Here is a 27,895-nt window from a genome sequence, read left to right on the forward strand (position 1 = left end):
CTCATCTCCTGCTCCATGATTTCCTGATCTGATGAATATTTATATGTGCAAATGAAAATCAAAAAAAGGAAAAAGAAAACGTGTTACCAAGGCAACTTACATATTGGCACACCCGACTTCACCCCGAGGGACATGACGGTATGTTATTGTCAACTGGGATAAAACATCACACAGGATGACTAACAAAACGACATTCCTCCGATGTGAATGCGAAGGGCAACTAGCCTTTTAGCAAGTGGGCCGAGCGAGCCTGTCCTTGGCTAGGATTTATAAGGATCTATGCCGGAGACAAAAGAAAGAAATACTTTAATTCGTTATTCGCGTGTTTTAGGGACTTGTTAAGTAGCCGTCTAAGAGAAGTTTCTCGGATCAAAAGTCCTTCATCCTAATCAGGCGCTTCTATCGCTCCACTACTTGTTACACTTGGCGACCTCCTTCGTAATAAAGCACAAGGACAGGGTGTGAAAGGACAAAGCCGTCAACGGCCGCCTAATTCTTGACCCCACTACTTGCTACTCAAAAAGAAACGCCGTGTCTGTGTAGAGTCAAACGGACCTCCAACTTTTTTTGTTCAACCCAGAAATTCGTGTGATCGTCTGCAAATCTTCTAATACATAAATTAGATCAAAGGAACACTTAGAGGGATCTTTCTTCATTTCTTTTCCATCAGGATTTATCTGGCGTGGCTTGATATTGTAAGCATCCCAACCTGGGCTGGTACGAGAACTGCCTATCATTGATATGGTAAACAGCTCCAAAAAAAAATTATATTATAAATAGACCGTTGAATAAGATTGCCTCCCTGACAAGAAAACATACGCACCCTGCCAAGACTACCTTTATAACCAGGATGATTGTTATTGTTGTAGGATTTTAGGGGCATCAGCGAAACTAAGGCCATATTGCTCCGTATATAATGTCTCTGAATTGCGTTTGTTCTATGGTCGATTTTCTGTTTTCTGGACGAAAAAGCCCGATTTTCGGGAGAAAAAACCATGCTACCCTCGCCTGAGAACGACTAACTCAGTCAAGTTGTAAAAAAGGCCCTAAAAATCCCTCACGTCATTCACAGGACTCGAACTCAAGTCTTTTCCACCCAATGCCGGGTGGAAAAGACCTGCCAATTGTGCTACCCACAAGAGCACCAAGATAGTTTCACCCACTATATAGAAAAAGAATTTCAAATTGTAAAGGCTGACTTCGCAAGTGCAGATTCCGAATTTCTCCAAAGAATAATTTTTGATACTTTCGAGAAAGTTACTGAGTTATATTGAGTCATATATCATCTACTATGCCAGACGAAACCAATAAAAACCAGCCACTAGAGTAATTAAAAGTAGTTGGGAGAGTACAAATCAGGTAACTAGCACGTACAGGAAAAGTGGCTAAATGTTTATATATTTACATGTTATTATGATCATTAAACGTTTACATGTTTGGTTAAGTTGTCTAATGCCATGTTTGTAGGTATGCTTCTTATTAGATATGATGGTTACATGTTTATCTGCCACTTAGACACGATGCCAAAGTTGTGTTCGTATGTTGATTAGACATGACAAGTTAAACGTTTACGTAAATATCAGATATGACAGTCAAGCGTTTATATTTGTCAAGTAAAGCTAAAACGTTTACTTACCTATTCATTTGTCATAACTCTCTAAATCAAATTGCACTTAATATGTCTCATTCTATACTGGGTGGCCAATTTATTAGATACGCCTACCTAAATGAGATAGGTCGACTTTACCTTTCATAGCAGCCTGGATTAGTCATGGCATCGACTCAATGAGGTGTCGAAAGTGTACCCAAGGATGCTGGTCAATGTTGACTCAATTGTTTTCCTCATTTGTCACAAACTGGACGTTGCTAATTCTACTCCAAAGAGCCCGTTCCATCTCATACCACAGGTGCTCAGCCGGATTGAAATCTAATGATTGGAGAAGTAACCGCAGCAAGATAAATTCCCTACCACGTTCCTGGAACCAGTTCTGTATAATCACGGTCTTGGAGCATGGCACATTAACCTCTAGGAAGAACCCATTTGCAGATAGATACACTGCAGCCATGGAGGGATGCGTCTAGTCGGAAAAAATTTCCAGATAACCTGTGAAATACAAATATTGCTCTGCTGATACCAAGGGACACGATGTACAACACGAAAACGTACTCCGCACCATCACATCACACCACCACCATCTGTATTTTTGGCGCTTTACAGTACAAGATGGGTCAATGGACTCATTTTGTTTTCGCCGTATTCTCATCCTTCCGTCAGCGAGAAATAGCAGCAACCGGAATTCATCAGACCAGACATCATTGTTCCAATCCTCCATGGTTCGCTCGTCGGTTGCGAAACCCCATCCATGGATCCGGGGTCTGGTTTCACAAAGCTATTACAGCTGTAAACAGGCGGAAACTAGAAACAATGCAATGTGCCATCCTTCTTATCATTACAAGGACCTGTTGCACCATCATCACCCATGCTCTGCAGGTGCTGGCTGGTGCACTGCCGATAGACTTGGAGGTTGTCAGACGTGGGCTGCTGCACAGTCTTTCCAAGGGGAGATCCACCACGTGCCTTGGATTCACAAATGATCCTGCCAACAATATACCAAGGCAGAGAAAAAGCGGCTGACACAACACTTAATGCAGACTTGGAAGTCAAGATGGACTAATTCTACTAAAGGAAATATCACTAAAAAATTCATCCCTGAAATTTACAGAATCTACCCAGAGTAGCCTTTGTGGGTCTTTCCTGGCCTGTATGTCTCATTCCTACTTACTGGCCACGGATCAATCAAAGGAAAATTGGAAGCGCTGGATATCATTGACGACCCCCCTGTGCCGTTGCGGCTCCCTTGAAAACAGGGACCATCTTATGTACGATTGTGAAATCTACGAGGATATAACATGCACTCTTCTCACAAAGATACACTATCTTCCAAAAAACCTTAAATACCAAGTACTGTACTGGAAAACAAAGAAGACTATTTCCTTCACCCACTTCGCCCAGGACCTGTTCGAGAAGCGGGAAAAAAACCCTGTACAGGACAAACGTTTAACAATCGGACGATCACTGGATCTAAAAATCTAAACATCATTTGGACTTGACTCAAAGAAAATAACCTGGACTTGACTCTACCTGCCAAATGACGACCTACACAGTGCTCCCTTGCACTGTAACTTTTATTTCCCTTCTCCTTGCCCCTCTTTCGCCTGATGGAGACATCTCTATCTTACCTGCGGATACCTTCGCTGTCAGGAAGCTCCTTGACAAAGACCAACCAGAGATTTTGAGACTGCCTGGCTACCTGCCAGAGGTTAGTGATGGACAACATCAGGGTCCCGCGGCGAAAAGCCAGATGACAACACAACACTTCATAAAACAACATACTACTCACACTTCTGGCTTTCACAAAGTACTGTTTTACCGCACAGAGTATACGGCGCAGCTGTGAAACCACCGGAGGCGCCCCCGACCCAAACACTATGTCACTATGCAATGTTAAGGTGTACGACGAGTTGTGAGTTCTAAAATGCCTCTTTGGTTACCACTGTTGTACTGGGTTATTTGACTGTAGTCTTTCTCTCTGTCTGCGCGGTGGTATCGTCACTGTCCTCCTTACACCGGTGGAAAAGGCCCGGGTTCGAATCCCGTCGATAACGCGAGGAACTTTAATGGGCTTTTTTCATTCCGTGGCTGAGTTAGTCGGTCTCAGGCGTAGATAGCAAGGTCCCCCTCCCCCGTTTTTTTCGTCCAGTAAAACAGGCAAATCGACCAGAGAACACACGCAATTTACAGACATATTACATAAATGGGTATATAGAAGAAATTCTGGGTGACTCTAATAAAATAATTTTAATTTGAAATTTGTAGACAGTCTCCGTTGGCTTCTAGCATTAATGAGCTGTTTCCGATAAGAGGATCGTTGGTTGAATGTTATTTGGCTATTGGCCCATACCCGAGACACAGTCGAGCATAGAAACTCAAGCACATAATAAGTGGCCACTCGGTACTACGCTAGACTTCCATATTATGTATATTTATTTCTTCAAGTTTATTGCAAAGATCACTGATAATTTGAGCGAGTAAATACGGCCTGTAAAAAAAACTGAGGTGACGCCAAGTAGGGTGAGATAAGCTTACAACCGTATCTTTAGAAATGTTTCTGCTAAATTTTTTTGACGTGCTGTGGTTACGATAAACATTAGTCACCGTTCTCTTATTTTATTTACTACTTGGGAATATGACGTAGAGGGGAATTTTCGATTTTGAATTTATAGATGGAGTCCTTTAAGAGAGCATTTAATCCTATCTTCCTTGTGACGGGGTGTAATTAAGAGACATTTATCCAGGGATGTTCATCTCTTGTTACTGAACAGCTATCATTCAAGTTTTTATCACTAGTAAAACATGTCGCTGCTAACCCAATAATTTCTGTATCGGTGAAAGCGGCCTGTGGGGGATTTTCCACGATATATCGTCATTGTTAATTGTACAAGAAAAGGAAGGGGAAGGACACAAGGGGCCTTTTAAACTCTTTAAAGTAGAAATGGCCGATGACAAGAGTTTTTTCAAGGATGTGATTGCTATGTCAATCCCACTATTTCGTTTCAACTGACCTGTCTGCCGCTGGCGGTTCTCAGACAACCCTTCACAAACCGTTAAGGATTAAGTGTGTTGTTTAATTTTAAGGGCAGGAACGAGCAGGATTTACTCTGCAATTTTCCACCAGCTGTCAAGCGCGTCTAGCGGCACAAAGAATCCGATTTTTCTATCAACTGATTCGTAACCGTAATATTCACCATCGGCTGACAACATTCATCACACGTCACCCGATTAAAAGTTTTCACCAAGTATTCTTACTTTATTTCATAGTATGTTCATTTTAATAATATAACTTTTTCCTGAATTTAGGAAACTAAATTCAGCTAAATTAAGGAAATCATCAGTAGTTAACTCTACCAGTTTTTTTTTTTTCCCCTCCAAGATACTATGGAGGTACTGCCTCCATAGTATCTTGGAGGGGAATTTAGGTACTGCCTAATTTGTGAGACACGGAGAGAAAGTCTGTGGACTGCCTAATTTGAGAGAGAGAGAGACAGAAAGTCTAGGTACCGATTAATTTTAAAGATAATTCAGATACTGTCAAATTTGATGAAGAATCTAAATACTGCCTAATTTGAGAGAGTGTCTAGACAGAATATACTGCCTAATTCAGTAGAATGCTTATCTTTTTCAACAGCCTTATTAACAGAATGTTGATTCACATGCTTGCAATCGAATTATTGCCTAATTCAGGTAGATTATTCCGTGTAGTCTAATTTTACTTATTAGGCAGTAATTAGGCAATCTAAGTAAATACCTTTCTGTTTATACTCCGGGACGACCACAGTGAGAGGAGTTCACAAGCTAGAGAGAATACAAGAAACAGCACCGTATTTAGCAGTCACGAGCTTGAATCCCTATCACTCAAAGCAGGTGTACTTATGCACCCTCGCATGACCACTCGGCTACGGCAGCCTAATTCAAGTAGATTATACCATACAGCCTAAATTTACTTATTAGGCAGTAACTATATTAATTTGTTTCATTCTCTTTAGGTAGTGAAACAAAGCGGAAGCTGTGAGCCAGGAATTTAATTTCCAGTTACCTCTTTAAAGAAATAATCATGTTGCTCACGTAAAATTAAAATTCGCTTACGAGACAGAAACTTAAAACTATTTCTCTCCTTTTTGCGAGGTTTCAAAACAAAATTATGTCATCACTGTGACTTTCAAAGTCCAATCAATTGTTATCGAACTTTGATAAAAATGGAGGAAGCACGAGGGTAGTGGTGTATCATTACAACCCCTAGTTTGTCTTCGAGTTCATCCGCCTCATCGTACTGCCGCTAAAGCCCACTTTAATTATCTACCTCGGTCCCTAAATGCCCTCGGTGAGATCATTATTCATTTCCCACCGTTACTGCATATCAAAGGCTTCCTTTGCATCCTGGCCACGTCTCGTCGATATTTCATAGGACTTCGGAACAGTTTCTAATCACACCACGCACTCAAAATCTCCATCGAAATTCCGAGGTGTCACGAAGATGAATTCAGTATTTTAAATAGGTTAGACACCGTTGACCTTTGTCAGTTAGAACAGTTAGAATATGACGAAGTAGTTAGTTTCTTTTCCGATACACGAGCCACGTTTCTATTATAAAAATAGTGACGCCTGGTGGAAAAAACTGAAAGCTAAGGGGAAGAACAACGATTATTTGAATGTGTTCATTTCGAAGAGAGTTGAGCTGCCACTGGATACCGCGTGTGGAGCCACCTGGTATACGATGGATGGATCTAACTGGCTGGAAAATCGTGGAGGGATTCTAACAGTTTATTCCACTGTAAATTTTGTTTGCTGGCCCACTGTTAATAAGTGCAACGCTGCACTAATAGGAATTTTAATGGGGTTATAATGTCTCGCCAGACCTCGTTGACGTTAACGAATTATATTAATGAGGGGACAGGGCTAAGTGTCCCCATTTTTAAAGTGTTATTGTTAGTCCGCCGTGAAGGCCCCCCTCCGGGGCTACAATTGTTAATTAGCGAAGCCCATTAGCGGGAAAACGACGAGGAGATAATTACAAGCTATTCAGACGCGTTTAGTAACGCCCACTAGCCACCCACAAAGACACCATACAGTCGGTCACTGAGTGCTACGTCTAATAAGCTCCGTCTCCTGTGGGGAAGTGGGTTAAGTTCACTGTGCCGAAAACATTGAAAATTACGCATTCTCCGAATTTGTATTTGGGGTTTCCGTTAGATGCTGGTGCTGGGTTGATCAGCGTGGTGATGCCGATGCCAGTATTGGTAAACAAGATGTTGATATTCAAATCGATTATTTTGTAAAATACGTTGAAAGGGCTGTTCTGATTGCGTTATCGTTCTTTTTTCCGTTCCTACTCTTCCGGAAGGAGAGCAAACTTTCTTCTCCTTGTAGTATATCTAAATAACCGCGCTGAATATCAGTAAGGAAGGGGGTGCTGATTTAGCAAATACAGAAGGCAAGTTTTACGATCTCTCTCTCTTTATATATATAAAGACAAAAACAAATGAACCATATGCCAGTGGCACAGCAGACCAGTAGAGCGAAAATAAAAATAAACCATACATAATAAAACAAAAACAAAAGGGAGGGGGGAGGGAAGGGGTACTACAGAAGGAACGCTCCTAATATAATTTTAAAAAAGCCAAAACATACGATACCAAATAACAGAAATATTTTAGAATATGCCAAATGATTCGAATTTAGCGGAGATCCTGACGATAGCACTAGCTACAAATTATGTGAAATGTCACTAAAAACAGAAACGAAAACTAACCACAGTACTGGACCAACAAAACTAAAACTCAACAAATACTAATTAAAAATTTTTGTTTTATTATGTATGGTTTTTTTATATTTCCGCTCTACTGTTTTGCCAATTTGCCATGCCACTGGAATTTGTTTCATTTATTTTTATCTTAATTTATTATAAGCAGCATGAGGTGGATTTTGTATTGATTCAGCCTCCGATGTTTCAAACATCAATTTTATTTTTAATATTTACAGTATAATATATATATATATATATATATATATATATATATATATATATATATATATATATATATATATCTGCTATATTTATCCCTCTGTCTTTTCTCTCTCTCTCTCTCTCTTTAACGATTTTCTCCTTTTATCTGTCTTCCATTTTTATCTCTATCTTCTCTTTTTATCTCTCTGTCTAGTTCCCTCTCCCTTTCTTCTATCTTTTTCTTTCTTTATTTATTTCTCCCCCTCTCTCTCTTTATCTGTCTCTTCCTATATCTCTCTCTCTCTTTTCTTTTCTCCAGTTTTGTCCATCTTTCTCTTTCGTTATATCCATCTCTCTACCTCTCTCCCTTTATTTATCTTTTCGCTCCTCTTTTCTTATCCTTATCTCCCCCTCTCTCTCCCTCTATCTTTTTCTTTCTATATCTCTGCTTTCTACATCTTTCTCTATACGTACACTAGTGTGCAAAACTTAAGGACCAACACTATTTCTAAAGGTAACAACCACAAAATCTTTACTTAAGGTACTCTTTACTGAAGAGAGCAGATTCAGTCTCAGCAGCCATTCTGGACGTCAGCTGATCTGGCGAAAGGTTGGCACACGGTATCACCCGGCAAACATCACTGAAAGGGATCGATATGGCGGTCGAGGTGTTCTCGTCTGGGGAGGTTTTATCTTGGATGGACAACTCCAGATACTGGAAGGCGGTACTGTAACTGGCGCACGCTACTGTACTGAGGTAACCCTTCCACATGTGTGTCTGTTCCGAGGTGCCATTGGCCCCAAGTTTGTGTTTATGGATGATAACGCCACACCCCATCGCACTGCAGCTGTTGATATGCTTTTGGGAAGTGAGGTCATTGTTCGTATGGATTGGCCTGGCCGTTCCAAATCCCATCGAACATATTGGACGCTCTGGGGAGAAGCCTAGCGGCACGTCAACACACACCAGAAAATGTTCACCAGCTGAAGATGGCGCTGACAGAGGAATGGACGATGTTACCGAAAGAACTTATCAACAACATTGTTCTAAGTATGGACAGGCGGTGCAAAGCCTGCTCGACATTAGGGATAGCCATATCTCCTACTGAGGACCACCTCTTCCCTTTGTTCCATCTTTGGCAGTGATGCATCTGTATCATGGCAGCCAGTGCTACGTTGCCATTTTTGAGTAAAGTCCCTCTGTACCGTTTTGTTTCCGTTGTTGTTTCCTTCATCATTTCTGTACCTCACAAGGTTCCGTTGGTATGCTTTTCCCATATCCAGGCTACTCCTATGAGAAGATACAGGTGAAAACCTGACTGGTCCTTAAATTTTGCACACCAGTCTATCTATCTCCCTTTCTTTCTCTTTTCCACCTTTTTCTATATTTCTTTATTTCTCTCGTTCGTCTTTCTTTCTTTCTCTCTTTTATTTTTTTCCCCTCCTCCTTCCTTTTTTCCTTTCACATACGCTCACTTTCTCGCTCCAATTTTTTCTCACTCTCATTCTTACTCTCTTTCATTTTCTCTCCTTTAGTTTCCCTTTTTTTTCTCTTTCGCATCCTCTCTTTTCCACTCATATTCTTTCTTTCTTTTAGATAATTTTTTTTCATTATTTTTATTGTTCTCTCTCTTTCTCTCTTTATTTAACTTTCTTGCCATCTCTCTTTTCTCTCTCCAACTTACTTTTCATTTCTTCGACTTTCATTCTCTTTTCTTTTCTTCTGCTCTCTCTCTCTCTCTACAAAACCGCGAGTAACTACTACGAATCTTACTGATGAGTAAATCGACAAGTCATTGGTAATAGTTAATATGTGCAGAGCGATCGTCGAAATGCAAGTCTATGGCTACTTACACAAACTTTTCGGACGATTTTACAACTAGTCAATGGACAAGAATGTTATCATTAATCAAACTCAAACGCGTTTGCTACTGTGCTTCCAATGGCCAATTGGCTCTGTCGAGGAAAAACTGCAATGGATGATGACGGAAGTCCACTAGCAACTGCTCTCAACTTGACACAAATGGAGGTAAACACGGGATGGCCATGGATCATCCATTGGGGAGACGAGGCTCGTGTATTTGTATCTCAAATAACCTGCGCACTATGGCATGCATGAAGCAGTGCCGGATTAAGGCACGAGCTAGTAGGACCCTTGCCCGGGGCCCCATTCTTTAACGGGCGCCAAAAACAGAAGACCAATTAGGCAAGAAATATATACATCCTTAGTAAGAGGTTGCCGAAAAACATTTCTGCCCGGGGCGCGGAAATACCTTGGTCCGGCTCTGTATACTATTTACTTATAAGTGTACTGTTTGTTTAAAAACATAATTTTAGAATAAAATACTCGTATAATTAAAAGCCAAATTTGGGCAATGAATTCCATTGGAGTTGAAGGAAAGAGTTCAGATACGAAAATAACCAAGCCATCTTATGACACCTATCAAGGTCTTTCATTATGAACATTTTCATATTGAAATCAGTATTGTCCTGTGATCTGTGACTTAGGTGCAGCATCAGTGAACAATGCCCCTGCAAAACAACTGCCCGGATACATCTCTCTTCCGAGAAACATTATGTGTTGTTAGGGGGAAGCTATATATATACCGTCTTTCATCGTAATTTTCCACACTTATGTCCCGACTGCCCCGTTCGCTTGTTCTCCGTTGTCTTCTAGCGTGACAAATGATGGAGAGTTTTAAACGACGTTCCGCCACATTCCACGGTGAATTAATTAGCCCCCGCCTCCTCTTTGTGGCATTCGTGCCCTCCTAAAAAATGACTCAACGGCCGCACGAAGTCATTCGCGTTCTAGTGTAGTCATTACGCATGTCTCCACGCCACAGTTGGTGCCCGCACACCCCACCAGGCTGCTGCTGCTGCTATATATGTGTCAATAAACTGCGTGCCAATGTCATGGGTGGCGGATATTGATCATTACGATCAGCATCCTCGACAGCACAGTGGGAAGAAATAAGAGGGACAACACAAGCGAGGGGCCATCGGATGGAGAATACTGTGTGGTTTTGTTCTTTGTGTCGTGGAAAAAAACAGTCGACAGGTGTCGGGGTTGCTTTTCCATGTAAATAATTGCCTTCGGATTGCAGATGTGTTTCGATTGGATTCAAAAGACACACTCCACGAGAATGGAAATACTGTCCATTGGTCGCAGCGAACGCAACTAAACGCTGCGTCCTCTACTGATCTTCGGAACAACTCCGCGTGTCGAACATCTAGGAAAGTTTATAGAAATGACACTTACTCCTTTCTACACAACGCTTCACGTCTGAACTTGGTAGTTTAAAGAAAATTAAATTTAAAGAAAATAACATCGGAACATTTCAATGGCCAGTACACCAGCCGATTTCAACCCAAATAACCATTTCAAGGTGAACTGTAACGAATAATCATAAGGCAAAGACGGCTCCTATTTGTTTGTGAAGCTCACAAATGCTTTAAAGTAGGAGGCTCAGCACCACCAGAAATCGGTAGACGGTCTTCTACGATGCGTTTAAGTAGCAATTATTAAGGCCAAGGTGGATCAACACACGCCATTAATTTCTTTTAATAAATACATTTTTCATAATCACAAGTGTTCTGTTACTATTGGTAGGATAGTGTATATTCGTGGGCAGGGGATGTAAGGAAACTAACCTTTGAATGATGGGGAAGAGACGTCATTCTATGGCAGTTCGCCAAAAATTATTTACAGACGTTTCTCTCCAACCAAAGTGACTACTTTAGATACAACATTTGACTTACTCCGAGTTGAACAAACTTCTTTGGCCAGTTGTAATTAGAGAAATCGTGTTCGTAGATTTTGTTTTTTCCTGTGAAAGTTGATAAATGACATAAAGACACCTATCTGTAATTTTTTTTCTATTTCTGCAAACAAATCTCACCTAATACTGAACCATAAACATGAAAAGTTAAATACATGTATTACTGTTCTATCCTTACTGCTGCCATCTAGCGGTGGTATTTGCAATGTATTAGGTAGAAGAAAACACGTTTTATTATTCTTGAGGTACTCATTTCGAATACCTACAAGATACAAATATATGATGAATCCTTAATGCACAACATGGGAGATAAAAGGTGGAGCCAAACATTAATTTACAGTGATTTAAAATATATATTTAATTTTAGGGTCAATAATATTGTGATATAAAAACAGTATAATATTACTGGGTCGATGAATACTACGATTATTTTGTATACAACGCAAATTTATATAGGAAGTGCAATACAAAAGTAAGTTTTGCCCTGTACAGCAAACGAGAGAACAGTAGGTAATCTATACGCCCTCCCGGTTTATTACATCGTCTACCAATGTATCGTATTTCGCCATAATTAACTATAGATGGTGTATGGCAAAGAGTTAGGAAAGTTAGTTTGAGTAATTAGCGATTCATCATGCTATTTAAAATTTTTAAATTTTACTTATTTAAATTTATGTAATTAAATTTAATTAAGTTTAATTTTATAGTTAAAAGTAACACATTAGAATCATTCTGACTGCATACGCCAAGCATGAACAATTAAAGCAATGAAATGAACTGAATACACGTCTGAATTAGTAAAAACATATCTGGTGATGTTTTTGATGCATACACTCATGAGCCAAAACATTATAACCACCTATCTAATAGACTGCTGTGCCACCTTTCGCCGTGATAACTGTTTGTACCGAGGTGGCATCGACTGCAAGAGAAGCGGAAGGTGTCGTCAAGTATCCTAGTCCAGCTGGACGGAAGCTTGTCCTCGAATTCGGCAACGGAGAGAGGCACTCAAGTGGACTAGCTAATGCTGCGTTACACTACATCCCACAAACGTTCGATGGGTTTGATGTCAGGGAAATTTGGCAGCCAGAGCAGCACAAGAAGCAGGTCCATGAACCATACCAGCATAATGCTGGGCTTGTGACATGGAGCGTTGTCTTGTTGAAAGAGTTCAGTGCCTTCTGGATTACGATCACCACGTAGGACAAAACTTCTACAAACGTCAAAAGGATCTGGTAGTGACAGCATGTTCAATGGGAATGAGAAGATCCAGTGATGTCCATGAAATCTCCCACAAATCATGATACCACTGCCGCCAGACTGCTGTAGTCCAACTGTGCAGCTGTTCACCTGCTCGCTGTCGAATATTCACCTGTCCATCGGCATGATAGAGCTGGAACCTTGATTCACCAGACCAGCAACTCTTTTTCTAGTCCTCCAATGTCCAGGAAATGTTCACCCGAGTAGCACAATGATTATAATCATCGTCCTCCCAACACCGGGTGGAAGAGGCTTATGTTCGAATCCCATTAATGACGTGAAAACTTTTATGGGCTGTTTTTCCATTCCGTACTGAGTCTCAGGCGTGGACTTACTAAGGGTTTCTCCTCGGAAACTCGGGTTTTCCTCCAGCAAAACAGACAAATCAACCAGAGAATACAAAAAATTTATGAACATAACGTACATGGGGAGATGAGTTGGTTCCCGGGTGACTCTAATCATATGTCAAATAGAAAAAAAGTGTCCACTGTAGACGGAGGTCTCGATGACTGTCAGTCAACAATGGCACATGAACAGGTCACCTACTCCATAGGCCTATCTGTAAGAGAGTCCGCTGGATGGTGTGTGCTCGGAAAAGTTTCTTTGTGCGTCCTGGTTGCAGTCTACCGTTAATTGAGGAATCGTAAGCCTTTTGTTGTCCCTGAGAGCATGTGCCAACCGCCGTTTACCTCAACTCTCAACCAGTGGTAGTCTCCCGGCACGTTGGGTGGTTATGTGTCCCTGTTCTGACCATTTCCGCCACACTTCCACTACGGCGGCCCTCGAAAAGCAGACAGTGCCTGCAGTTGTTGAGATGCTGGCTCCCGTCTTCCTAGAGCAGCAAATCATTCCCTTCAAACTCTGTCAGGTCCTTCCCTTTCTCCATTGCACGGGTTTCATACTACGAACTGACAGGTACTACCGTGCCAACACTAAATATACTTAACGGCGCGATGACTTCACTCCTAGTTGCTGTAGGAGATGCGTCCACTCGTGGAGGCAGGGGTGGTCATAATGTTTTAACTGATGGGCGTATTTCATTTTCAACAAGCCTTAATATACTATCGTATTATTATCAGAGTTTGTACTAATTAGGGTAATGATGCACACACTGGCCAAAAATATACGAACCTTTGTATTAAGACAATCACAGACAGAAGAAATGCAAAGAAAACTGTAACGTGGGGGTATGAAGACTCATTGAGTATGAAGCCTGCACAGGCTGTTACACCGCAGTAATTTGAAGCCAGAACGCAGAAAACGTGTGATCTATCAGACTTTGAGAAAAGGTCTTATTGTGGGTGAACGTAGAGTGGGAGCCCGATTCAAGAAACGGAAGACATAACATAGCTGCTTTCTCAAAAGCATCCGTCTCAAAGGTTTTTAATGACTGAAAGGCAAGCTGAAAGGCGTAAATGAGGCAGAAAAACAATCTTCAAGAGCGAAGCAGTTGTGTTCTGAGGACTGTACGGAAAAATAGGGCATCCCGCGTGAAGCAAATGACATCTGAATTCCACCCAAGCCAGGAACACCTTTATTTCAACCAGCATCATGCGTAGGGAATTGAAGAAATTTGGTATTGCCTGTCTATTCGGGAGTCACTTGTCTCAGAGAAAAACAGAAAAATCCGCTTGCAGTGGTGCCGAGAACGTGGTGACTGGACAGTGTAACAATGGAAGAAAGTCATGCGGTCAGACGAATCACGATACACTGTTTTGCAGTGATGTTGGTCAGAGAGTGTCTCGGATTTCCAAGATATTCCCTGGTCCCACATTTATCCGATCTCAATCCTATTGAGAATACGTGAGATAAGCTGGAAAGAGCTATTTGGCAACGGTCCTCTTTCTTCAACTTTGTCGCAGCTACGCGATATTATTCTGGATGAATGGTTACAATCAGATGAAAACGCACTAAAACACCTTAAGAATCCGCGCCGCACCGCACACTTGCCATTATTCGAAACAAAGGCGGCCCAATTCGTACTGAATAAAGGTTCGTACTTTTTTTTTCCAGTGTGTGTACTTCATAATGTTGAAATTAACTGCTTCGGGAGAAAGCGATACTTACTACAAAATGGCGTTTCAAAAGAGCACCACCTTGTCCAATATAGAGAGTAGAAGCACTATCGAATAGAAGTTCTTTTGGTATCCTATTGGCTCGAACGGTAGCAAACTCCTCACAGTTATAATACAAAGTAATATTATCACCAAACACTTGGAAGGCAAGTCTGAAAAGAAGAAATGATTGAATGACTTTATAATCTATGGCAGCAATTTTATACGTTCCACCATAATGGATGCTGTTCCGTATGGCTAACAAGATTTCTTCAATTAGATTTAATGGTCTTATTTCTTCCATTAATAAGATAAAAGAAACACCTCAAAACGGTTTGCAAACCAACATCCAGTATGATACAGGAACGTGAAAACTTACCTTTTATTGTTATTTAAAAATAATTAAGTAATTTTTAATTGCTATTGCCTAATCAAAAATTATTTTTGTGTTTTCTCTAATACTGAAATCATCATTGCTCACCTGGTCCAGTATCCTACAAAATTTGGCACAACAAAGCTGACCAGCACTTGAGACGATAGATGCATATTCACATCTGTATAGAAGATACTTATGTTCTGGAAGCTGTCTCCATATCTTGAGATTGTAACTCCAAGCTGTACAATAGTCTCTGACGGATTCACAACTTTAAGAACAAGAAAAGAGAAACATTTTATATAAGCAAGAAAAGAATTATTACATTCCGTTGAAATTAAAATCATTCAAAGCAATGTTTTAATTCAAATTATCCAAATACCAGTGGTGAAGATGCACCTACTTGCAAACAAATATCCTCCTTCCCTTCTGGCAGGTTTTACTGTTATTAGTATGGAAAAATCCCTGAACAAAGTGGGTGGTATGTGTAGTCTATAAGGAGCTTTGATATCGGACTCCTCACCAAACTCAAACGCTGGGAAACCGTCATAACCGCTAACGAAATCCAAACCAGGAGAAATGAACGGAATTTTAATGGCCTGAAGAAGGTTGAGTTCGTCAGATGGATCTGGAAGAGCAAATAAACACAAGGTTGCTTTACCACACATAATAAGACATATAACAGTTATATTGATAAATAAAGAGAGATTTCACTATTAAGTCAAGAAAGCCGTGACTCAATTCTCGACGTGCAGGCAGAGAATTCCCCATGTCGCATGTGCGAATCTGCACGAAGACACAAATAAGCCTCTGAAATATATAATCAATTTCTTCCTTTATTATTTCATTTTATTGGCTTTTCTCTGATTGTGTGACCACCGAATGGTGCAATGCGTGATCGCATACTTAATGCTGCACATGCGGGGATACCTTTGTTTCTCAGAAGACTTCTTGGCTAACCGCTCGCAAGAAAACTAACCTTACGCAACAGATAAGAAATGTGTTAAAAGCCTTCACGTATGTACAAAACAAACCTATTGATAAACTTTATATATTTCTCTCTCCCTCTCTCTCCAAAACAAATCGCTTTCCAAACGATAAATCCTTTCTTATCAAGACAATACTAAAAAAAATAAAATCATCATAATGATTATAATCAGATGTCGTCGATCTGGCCTCTCAAACTTGTGGTTACAATCCGGTTTAGGATAATTAACTGTTAATGACTTCATGTAGTGCGGGTCATTTGTTCCAGCAATTCTTTTATTGTCCATTAATGGATACAACTCGGTTGATTGAAAAAAAAGGTTCACCCCAGGGAAATCACGATCTTTTATAAGTGACCTTTTCACTTGGCTCGGTCTTGAAGATCAGTATTTTATCTTACCATCACTGCACCGTCTTAGTGTCAAGAAAATAAAAACCACCAAAAGAAACCACTCCTGGGAAAATAGCAACCAGGTGATAAATGGAACGTCGACTATCCTACCTACCCACATTTTATCATGCAAACAAGTATTTGATTATACAACTTGAATATATAAAATGACGTTGATATGTGGAGAAGCATTAATGATTTCGATAGTCTTACCAGGCCCGTAAATCAAGCCTGTTATACGATGACGACCGGTCAAGTATGAGAAAAAAGTATGGATAAACTCAAAAGTTATTTAATAGTAGTTAAATTAACCGGTAGATGGCACCACTATTGCACGACTAAAAATGTCTTGTAAATTCGAACAGAGATCTGATACTGATTTAAAAATTCAAAAATAACATCTCTGACAAGAGGATGCCCCTTTCCTTTCCCCCCATAAATTGCTCCTTTCACCTTGACACGTAAACTTTAAACATACAAAATCTGAAGTAAAGCAAGATTTAGAAAATATTTATCTAGCCTTCCAACTTTCCAATTCAATTTCCGTTTAAGTTTTATTTCCCCCCCACCTACTCCAACCCCAAGCCGAAACGTGACTTGGAGTGGCATTTGATTAAAAAAACACAGCACGACACTGCAGCCAAAATAATTCCCATTATTTTTTCTTCAATCTCTCCTCTCCCATACCTGCTCATTAGAACGTGACTCATTTCTTACATAGTTCGCTTCAATAATAACTTAGCAACAAGTGTTTAGAATTTCGTGGCCAAGTTTCTCGACACTCGCGGCAATATCTGAAGTTGTTTAATGTTCGAGCCAGGTGTTTTTGGTCGCAGTAATGTCTGTTATTTATACCGCTAACTAGAGGCGGTAACGGACCCATTGACAACCCGAGAACTCCATACGCATCGTTAGATACGTCCTTTGAACAAATCGTGCGAGCACGTTTTGTTTTGTTTTTATTTTTATGCACTTTCAGAAGTTTATAAAAGTCTCCAGAGAAAAGAAATATCCACGTTACGTATTAATACAAAGTTTATTATGAAGAAAATTCTCTAAAACCATCTATTAAAGTCTAAAAATATTTCAGTTCTATATAACTGTTCATAATTGTCCTCATAGGTCCTCGTAGATAGGAGATCTGATGTTTATATTCCATTACCCATATAAGCTTTCAACATCTCCACAACTAATTTTTTATAATCGGAATCTTTTAATAAATCACAGAAAAGTTGGATTTTGGGAGCATCGGCGACTAAAGTCATGTTGCTCTGTGTGTACTGTCTGAAAATTGCGCGTTCTGAGGTCGATTTTCTGTTTGCTGGATGAAAAATCCGAGTTTCCCGAAATAAAAAACATGCTACTCTCGCCTGAGACCACTAACTCAACCACGTTGTGAAAGAGGCCCATAAAAATCCTTCCTGTCATCAACAGGATTCGACCTCAGGTCTTTTCCAGCCATTGTGGGGACGACAATCCTATCAACTGTGCTACCACGAGGGCACACAGAAAAGTAAGTAACACCTGCAACAAAAAACGTTTGAATTTTATTCGAAATATTCCATTTCTATTTATTATTTTTATGAAATTTTTCAGCTCCCATCTGCCCTCGTGGATAGCACAGTTGACAGAATCGCTGTCCTCCATACACCGGGTGGAAAAGACCTCAGTTCGAGTCCCGTCAATGACGTGAGAGATTTTTAAGGGCTTTTTCACAACGTGGCTGAGTTAGTCATTCTCAGGCGAGGATGGTATGGTTTTTTCCTCCGGGAAACTCGGGCTTCTCATCCAACAAACAGAAAATCACACACAGAACACACAATTTACAGACACAATATACGGAGCAATATGGCCTTAGTTGTGATGCTCATAAAAACCATACAACAACACCAAAGAAGCTCCCATCTTCAGGCTTAAAGGTGGTAAGTACCGTATATATTTTTAGTTTTAACCAGATGTTTCCACGATACCCTTTAGACCAGGAAGGATCAGAGAGGGAGGTCAATCCGGTTTACTTCTCTAACATAAAGAACAGTATTTTATGTAGCTCGACAGCATAGCATGAAAAAAAGAACTGCAATTTCAAAATCACTGGAAACGTGCCATTTGTACTTTGTGTACCCCATACATTTAAAAAGACAAGGCAAATTTCCTTCGCTCTTTCGAGGGAGCTGCTTGTCGGAGAGGAGTTGAGGGATTCATATTTCTTTTACCTAACGAAACGACAATGATCGCATGATTGGTTCATCATCAGATGAGTCCATAATTCTATTCATAGAATTATGGGCTGTTCATGGAATTATAGAATTATATTCCATAATTCATAGAAAAAAAAACAAGATGAAAGTAAAGTGGAAAAGATTTACTGTCGAATATTACGAAATTTTATCAGACAAGAGTAGCGCTATCTAAGAAAACAGTTAATTCAGATAATTGAAATTTCTGTTTTATCCGATTGTAGACGTCTTGTGTGCCAGTCACTGTAGGTATCATTAGTACTGAACTCGGGGTTACAGGTGCTCCGTGTGACCGATCACGGTACAAGAGGAGATAAACCTATCATAGCGGTGATCTAGACTTCTGTTGCTTTTTTTTTTCTTTGCCTGATTGAAACCAAAGACTAGGGCAGGTGGTTCTTATCTATCTACAAGATAAGCGGAGTCTGTTTAAGATCACGAGCAAGTGTCAGATGTCGCTGGAGGAAAGGGGCCCAAGATTAATGAGATAAAGGACCTTATGACCTCACCGAAATTGTAAAGCACGCCATCATTGCTACCTCACGAAAGGCTAAAAAGGGTGCATGATGTTTTCCCAGTTTCCTCAAAGAAGTTGTTAAAGGGGGTAAAAAGGCGTTTAACCTAGTTAGAATGAAAAGTTGCGACACTTTACGGTGAGTATATGAAAGCAATTTTGATTAAAAACTTTGTAGAGGTCTATAAGAGAAGATGCCGAATGAATTGGAAAACTACATTTGGTGGGAGATAGCCACCACTGCAAGGGAACATACAATAAATCTCAGGTGATCAACACCAGTCAGTAAAATTCCATCAGCGCTGGGGTACAGTATACATAACAGTAAGATGATATATTCATTGCACCATATACAAAAATCAGTTTCAACAATATCATGAAAAACATTCCCGTACCATCAGACTTTCGAGGTTCTAATTCAGAGTCGGGACACTGTAACAGCTAGGAGTGATAACCATATACTTGGGTGCGAGGGGAGTTACTACATGAAAAAGAGGTTACATTGCAGTACACGTTGGCCCTACCTGCTGAAATATTTACATGAACCTTACAAAATCTTATCTACCACAACAGCTTATATTCTTAGTATCTTTCGACAAATGAAGAGCAAGAAAAACACTGACAGGGAGAAAATTGAGTATACTGAGTTATGCAAAGCCATTAGAAAGAGACCCAGAGGACATAAGAAGATTTAACACAAGAAAAGTAGAACAAGCATTAACGGAAAACAAAGGATTTAAATCAGCAGCCATGAGCAGTAATACAGAAAGACAAAAAATACTGAAACTGAAGAATAGCAATGGTGTACTTATAAACAGCAGAGAGGGCATAATTCAAATAGCAGAAGACTACTATAGAGAATTATACAAGGAGCGAGGGAATGATGCCAGCAGTGAGGAAGATGGATTGCAAAGTAGCAACACATACGACATACCCGATATTCTTCCTGATGAGGTAGAACATGCATTGAAGAAAATGAGAATCAGAAAGCCCCGGGGGAAGATGAAGTTAGATGAAGCACTTTGTGAAGTGCAAGGCTCTTCACAAAGTGCATTCGAAATGGTGTGACGCCTAAGCAGTGGAATAATGCAATCATAGTTTTGCTGCATAAGAAAGGAGATAAATCAGAAATTGGAAATTATAGACCAATTAGTTTGTTGTCCCACATCTACAAGTTGTTCACAAGTGTCATTACTAACAGATTAGAAAGAATACTTGATGAGAATCAACCGAAACAGCAAGCTGGCTTTAGGACAGGATTCTAAACTATGGCTCACCTTCAGGTAATATCACAGCTAATGGAGAAAGCAAATGAATATAAAACACCATTATGCCTGGCATTTGTGGATTACGAAAAGGCATTTGACTCCATACAGCATAAGGCAATGTTTCGGGCACTAGAAAGACAAGGCATAGATACCCCACATATTATGATTTTGAAGAAAATATATGAGAGTGCTACCTCCTTTATTAGACTAGACAAAGACAGTAGGAAATTTAAAATCGAGAAAGGAGTTCGACAAGGAGACACAATATCTCCGAAGCTGTTTACTGCTGCCCTTGAAGCTTTCAGAAGATTAGACTGGTCGCAGAAAGGAGTCAATGTGAACGGAGAGTACCTAAACCATTTACGATTTGCAGATGACATTGTGGTCATAAGCCACGATCTCAAAGAATTAGAGGAAAATCTTAATCAGTTATGCACAGTTAGTAAGGATTTTGGACTAAAGATGAATGTGGCTAAAACAAAAGTAATGATGAACAAGTATGCAACAGAAAGGGAAATAATGATTGAAGGAGCAGTACTTGAAAAGGTGGAGTCATATACTTATCTGGGACAAGTTATTAGCTGTAATAATGATAAATGGCTGGAAGTCAAGAGAAGAATAAATTTTGGATGGATAGCATTCAGGAAATATAGTCATATACTAAAGAGCAATATCCCAGTTTGTCTTAAAAGTAAAATAATGAACCAATGTATACTCCCCACAATGACTTATGAAAGTGAAACTTGGGCACTCACCAAAAGAATGGAAAAGAAGCTGAGAACTACACAGCGAAGAATGGAACGAATTATATTGGGAATCAGACTGTTAGATAAGAAGAGAAACACATGGATTAGACAGCAAACTCAAGTAAAGGACATTCTTATCAAAACTAAAGAATTAAATGGTCTTGGGCAGGACACATAGCTCGAAGACATGATGACAGATGGACTAAGAAAATAACAGAATGGTACCCAAGAGCAGCTAGAAGAAATCCTGGAAGACAAAGACGGAGATGGATAGATGAAATTCATGAGTTTGTGGGTAGTAAATGGATGGCCAGTGCTCAAAACAGAAGGAACTGAAAAGTTGCTGGAGAGGCCTTCATCCTGCAGTGGATTGAAAATGGCTGATGATGATGATGACCTGCGTGTACCTAGGAACCTTACAACAAAGATCATATTTATTAATGCGAGATGATTAATTTAAATGGAAACAAGTCTTGGGTGGAGTGCTAGAGGGATCAATCTGATGACTTAAATACAAGACAGTTAACATTATACATTGCTCGAAAAAAATTAACAGAACAAAATGTTTTTCATGATTATTTTATTGGGAAAGTGTCGTTGAAGGTGAATATTTGATATAATAGGAATCTTGGCATGCGAATTCAGAGTATTCGATAGAAATCGATTTACCGCCTTACATTATGCAAATTATTCACGCTTATAAAAACACGTTGTGACCACAACACTTCAATCCCGTTTTAATAGATAGAAACAGACCACAGAGGCAGAAAGTACTAAAGAAGATCCCCAGATATAATAGCCTGGCCATCTTCTATCAGAATTCCAGTAGTATCCGTAATAAGCTCGAAACTATAGAAGAGCTTTTACTCTCACACAATTACGATGTGCTTTGCATAACAGAAACTTGGCTTGACCATAATGAAGAGGATTTTCCATTTGCAGTTTCGGCTGGTTATAGTATGATTCTTTGCTCCCGACAGGACAGGAGAGGTAGTGAAGTGGGACTCTTTTATAAAACACCACACATGATTGTAACTAAGAATTACAAAAGCCATTCCACTAAGTTCGAAGGCCTAATTGCGTCATGCCAATTTAAATCAGCCCGCATTGATATTGCATTTATCTATACACCACCGGGACCCAATGCTGAAACCATCGATGAGATAACTAATTAGCTCATTCATAGGCTTCGTCCGTCGGCAAGGCACGTAATCTGTGTAGATTTCAACTTATCCCCTCAACTTGTGCTTCAGTCCAGAATGCTAAATAACCTTCATCCGTTAGGAATCCATCTAATTAATCAGATCCTGACATGGGGTGACAATTATCTTGATCTTGTGCTATCATCAAGCGACTGTGAACTTGATTCAATAGCAGAAACTGCCTTTCAATCTGATCATATGCCAATTTTCATTAACTTATCTTTTCCGACTCCAAAACTGCAATGTCTCGACAGTCGTACGTGTAAATATATACAAGAAAGGGGAACATCGTGTGAGTAGGAGCCATAGGATAGTTTGTGCACTATGCACTAAATAGATCACTGAGTCTATACAATTACACAAATTTTTTCTGTAGCCATGGAGCCAAGCTGACTGCCTTATCTTGACAGTGTATTTTATGGAAGGAGATTGTCCCTCCTCAGAAGACAGAAGATAGGGAGAGTGGCACAGAAGAACTCAATCCAAGTGTAGTTGTTGTTGCAGCCCGAGTTTACACTGTTTAAGGTGTTGCACTGATTTCTGATGATGAAGTAGATGCAGAAGTGGTCGATGAAGCCGTAGTTGTTGTAGGTACAGTTGAAGCTGTAGTTGTTGAAGTGTCCACGGGAGCAGAAGTTGCACTATTTAAATTAGAAGTTAGAGATAGTCTTCTAGAAAAGACATCATGGGCAAACAGCTGGAGAGCATGAAAAGCGTTAACGTTTCGAACTAAGAGAGACTCTTGACCGGGAGAGAAGTTTTCAACTGACTTAGATAAACCATCTCTTATGTCGTTGTACAGTTGACACTCAATGAAGATGTGTTTCCAATTTTTAATCCTACCGCAAACACAGAGATCAGTTTGGGATAACCTAAATTTGTATAATTTCTCATTTAGAGATCCATGTCTTGTTAATAAATGAGAAGTGCGCAGATCCATAGAGAACAACGTTTTAATTTTCTTGCTTGACTTGAAGGTAATTTCCGGAAAAAATTCTTTAGTGACAATACCCAGAGATGTGGTGTCCCAACGTTTTTGCCATGTATTTAAAAGTTCGTTCCAACGCCTAGCTCTTTCAGGCTTAACATCTGTTTGAAGATCTATGGTGATATTCAAAAATTCAGTTGGAATCTGAATCCGTGTGGGATGAAAAACTTTTCTCTCTCTCTCTCTCTATCATTCTCTCTGCTGGCATCCTGGCCGACGCTCTCTTTCTTTCCTTGACCAGGTTGCGGGATCTAGCTTTCTCCTTTTTTATTTTTATTTATTTATTTTCTAGCGGTCTGCCCTGGGGTGGGGCTACCCAGATCAGGCCAGCTCCTCCCTCTGTCACCCTATATGGTTTTTTATTATTATTAATTTTATTATTTAATTTTTTAATTTATTTATTATTATTTTTTGTGTTGTTCTAACAATCTATCCTGGGACTTCCCTGGGCCGGGGAAGTCTTTCTCCTCCCCTCTCTTCATCTTATACAAGGTTTTCTTTCTTCTCTGGGAAACTCGTTCCCCAGGGAGGAGGGAGTGCAAATAGTTGGGGAGACCTTGCTCTCTCGCTGCTCGGGACGAGTACCTGGGGGCGGTCGTCCAGGTAATCACTGCTTCCAAGTAGCCAAAAGGCCAAAACACAGCATCACACTACAGAACACACACTTATGTGTGTTCTGTAGTTTCTGCTCACAGATTTTCTTTCCTGTCACTTTCTCCCATGCGGGACGAAAAACTAATTTCTCTCTCTCCCCTTCCCTTTCATCTATCTTCATCCAGCATGGGATATTCTTATGCGGGATGAATTTTTTTTTCTTTTTTATTTACATGACACACACTAGCCTTACCTCGACAGAGTCTGTAAAAACTGAACAGAGCAACGATGCGGAGATGAACTTTTGTTCTAGGCGCCGCCCATACAAAAACACACACACACAAAAAAAAATCCCTTCTTCTGAATTGAACCATCAAAATGTACATAGGAAAGCAGTAGACGTATACTAGGCAAATACAAGCAGGCATGCCACAAGGGGGAGTTCTGTCTGGAATTCTTTTCACAGCTATAATTAACCCACTAGTACACAATACACCAGATATGTCATCATATAAAGATGACTTGAAGCTCTTAACATAAATAAAATCGACCGATGAAGCAAGAGACACTACAATAACCATCAACAAAATTTTATCGGAAATACAGCAGTACCTCATGAGATTTGACCTGCAAGTTAATCCTGCAAAATCCGCCATCATAGTCTTCTCACTGAAATTCACACTAACCATAATTCAGCCGGCGATAGATGGAGTCTTGATCCCCCTGCGTCGAAAGCAGAAAGACCTGGGTGTGATCTTTGATCGAAAATTAAGATTCCATCATCGCATTGAAGAACTCTGCTAAATTCAACAGGAAACGGTGAGTTGCCAAGCAGCACCTGCTACATATGCATAACACAAATCTGATAAGAGCGTATAACAGGACGATTATCTTCGGAGGTGTACTGTACGGGGTAGAATTGTGGGGCTTGGCCGCAGACACAACAATCAAATCATTGAATGACGCGGAATACTGGTTCCTGAAGGGAGCTATCTGGAAGCGTCATCTCCCACCACAACTTCACACAACACCGCACTGATGGCCAAAGCACCGAATTTAACCAGGCTCGCAGCCTTAATGAACGAAAGAAGACTAATCTTCACCATCAAAATGATCGCTGGAAGAATCTCAGCGCCTAATATATGGGACACCGTGTGCTGGCGGATCCCCCAACCAGCGCTCCGCTCCCCTCCACTCCACTCCAAAGCTTCTCAGTCTTCCGTCGAGGTTACATTTTAAATATCGGTTCCTCCCTTATCAGAAGCTCAGTCCTTGGACGCCGACCTGTGCAAAATCGTTGATGACAAAAAGTACAGACGGTTCATCCTAGATCTGCACGTGTATTCCACAACCATCAACTGATATGAGATCGCAGGCTCGGCAAGAATTTCGGGGAAACTTGACTTCAAGAAAACTGTCCTGTGTCATTTTAATTTATTTTATTTTAATTTGATGTATTATTGTTATTATTGTATTTTATTTTTAACTAAATTCAATCTGCTGTATGTTATTTATTTATTATATTTCCAGCGAAATGATATCTCTGCCGCTTGTTAACTCTTGGCTTAGTGCCGTGAAAGGTATTGTAAAGTCTGGGTACCTGCGTGTATCTTTGCACCTTCCAAATAAAAATCATATTATATTATTATTATTATTTTTGGCTTGTTCAGTGAGATAGCCACACCTCCAGTACTCAGGATGGCAAGTCATCGTAGTTTAGATAATTCTTTGAGATGGCGGGCCCTTGGACGACTTAAAGCCGAAAGTCGCAGGCGGAAGTAGCACGTCGGCTTAATGTGTCACGCAGTGTCGTCTCGGCGTTATGGAAGCAGTTTCAGGAGACAGGAACCATTACAAGAAGAGCTGGCCAAAAGGTCGCCCGAGAGCTACGTCAACAAGAACAGACCGCTACCTCCCTCTAACACCCTATGATACATTCCCAGGGGACTCACATCTGGTGAGTATGGGCTTGGAAAATCCAGGGTCCTGAGCTGGATATCATCATTCTTCTTTTTCTTGCTTTCTTGGTGATTCCCTTCTACTTCTCTCTTTTTTTTTTTTTTTTGGCTGGTGCAGCATAAGCCTCAAGCTTCCTTGCACCATATGGCTAATAATAATAATAATGTACTGTCATCAACTGTCTCTTGAGGGTGCTGCACCCACAGGTGAAAACATTTCCAACCGGACTGTGTTTAGAAGGCTCAATTCAAGAGGACTCTACGCAAGGAAGCCAGTGGCTTATATCCAATTAAACCCAAACCACCACCGACCTCGTTGAAACTTCCATGAACATGTGTGACTTGGAGCCCTGGTAAATGGGGTACAGTTCTATTCCCTGATAAGTTCCGTTTTAGCCTAAAAACAGATTCTAGACGTCCTTTCATCTGGAAACAACGAGAAATGCGATACCATCTCTCCAACATCAGAGAAAAGGGACACTTACAGTGAAGACGGTGTTCTCGTATGGGGCGGAATAATGATCAACGGCCGCATCCATCTTCATGTTTTTGATAGGGGGGGGGGGGGTTTGTAACAGCGCAGATGTACCAATAACAGATCCTCGAACCCATGTGCGACTTTTTAGGGGTGCGATTGAACAAGATTTTCTTTTCACTGCACATAAAGCTCAAGTGGTAGAGGAATATCTTGAAACCGAAGATTTCCAACGAATGCCGTGGCCAGCACGATCGGCACAGTTAAATCAGATTGAACATGTGTGAGATGCCCTTGGGAATCGCATTGCACGCTGACAGCCAACTCTTCGGTCACTTGGTGAGCTAAGGTCTGTGCTGGTGGAAGAATGGGATTTGCTGCCACAGAATCTTAGAGACAAACTTATATCGAGCATGGTTACAGCTGTCAGACCTGTTTAGCTGTTGGAGAGGATCATAAGCTGTACTGATGTCATGTTACCATATTTTCCAGCATCTTGTATCGACTTCTGTAATATGATTTTTTTTGGTAATTCTTATATAACCCCTATAAATGTCCCTGACTTAATCAAGCCGAATGTTATCCTTACTGAACTTAAAGCATTCAATTGGAACAACTTCTACTCCAAACCTGTGGACGAAGCAATAAATGCTCTTTCTAATAAATTGAAACACATTGCTCTCATTGGTGCGTCGAAGGCATCTAAAATCTCCTCAAAAACCAAGCGGTGGTTCTGCCCTGAGGTAAAACATGCTTTCAATCTAAAACAAAAAACCTACAGAACTTGGAAAATTTCTGGATCCCCGCAAGACCACATCAATTACAGCAAACAAAGAGCGAATTTCCTGCGCATAAGGAGGAGGGCCCAACTTCAGTATATTCAAAGACTCAGGCATTCTAAACGCATCGCTGCTACAGGTGGACGTCAGACGGTAATGGAAGAAGAATCCTCCAAACAGTGGGTACAATCAACCTTCCACCCTGATCTGGAACAACATCCTCCCCTCCCTGTAGCGGCCATAACAGATACAGCCAGGATCTCACTTTCCCATGTTACGATCTCCCGAGATATGATAATGAAAGCAATTAACAGCCTACCCAACAAACAGTTGGTCCTGACGGATTTCCGCTCTTTATTTTCAAAATTTGCAGTGTCTACGTGATCGACCTTTTGCATGACATATTCAACCGCATTCTCAAGTCTGGTTTCACACCGACAATGTGGAATACCTTTCACTCCCTACCAGTACCGAAAACTAACAAACCGAATGTCCGAATAGGCTACAGAGCAATGTCCATATCCTTCGGGCTGCAAAAAGTTTTTGAAAAAAACGATCCAGCCCATCTTCGTCGAACACAGTTTCAACGGACGACCACAGCATCTCCATACTATTATTCCTAGAAGGTCCACACTGTCTAATCTCCTAATGACCAGCTGGGCAATCCAAAAAGCCCTAAATGATAAGAAACAACTCGAAATTGTTTTCCTGGATATACAAGCAGC

General features: G+C 40.4%; 2 protein-coding genes across 2 annotated transcripts in view; both read right to left on the reverse strand.

Annotated features, from left to right (window-relative positions):
* LOC150075973 (uncharacterized) overlaps positions 1–14,962 on the reverse strand; it is a 369,694-nt gene extending 354,732 nt beyond the window's left edge. Inside the window, exon 1 of the mRNA XM_090387222.1 lies at positions 14,672–14,962. Within this exon, the coding sequence (XP_090243348.1) occupies positions 14,672–14,962 (291 nt within the window). The remainder of the gene's footprint in view (positions 1–14,671) is intronic.
* Positions 14,963–15,135: 173 nt separating this feature from the next.
* The window catches only part of LOC150075974 (collagen alpha-1(XV) chain-like), a 44,784-nt gene continuing 32,024 nt past the window's right edge, over positions 15,136–27,895 (reverse strand). Inside the window, exons 3-4 of the mRNA XM_090387223.1 lie at positions 15,435–15,659; positions 15,136–15,302 (exon numbers count right to left, since the gene is read on the reverse strand). Coding sequence (XP_090243349.1) covers positions 15,136–15,302; positions 15,435–15,659 — 392 coding nt within the window. The remainder of the gene's footprint in view (positions 15,303–15,434; positions 15,660–27,895) is intronic.

Source organism: Mastigoproctus giganteus, chromosome 13 (assembly GCF_048544385.1).
Source record: "Mastigoproctus giganteus isolate SK-2022 chromosome 13, ASM4854438v1, whole genome shotgun sequence".
Lineage (NCBI taxonomy): Eukaryota > Metazoa > Arthropoda > Arachnida > Uropygi > Thelyphonidae > Mastigoproctus > Mastigoproctus giganteus.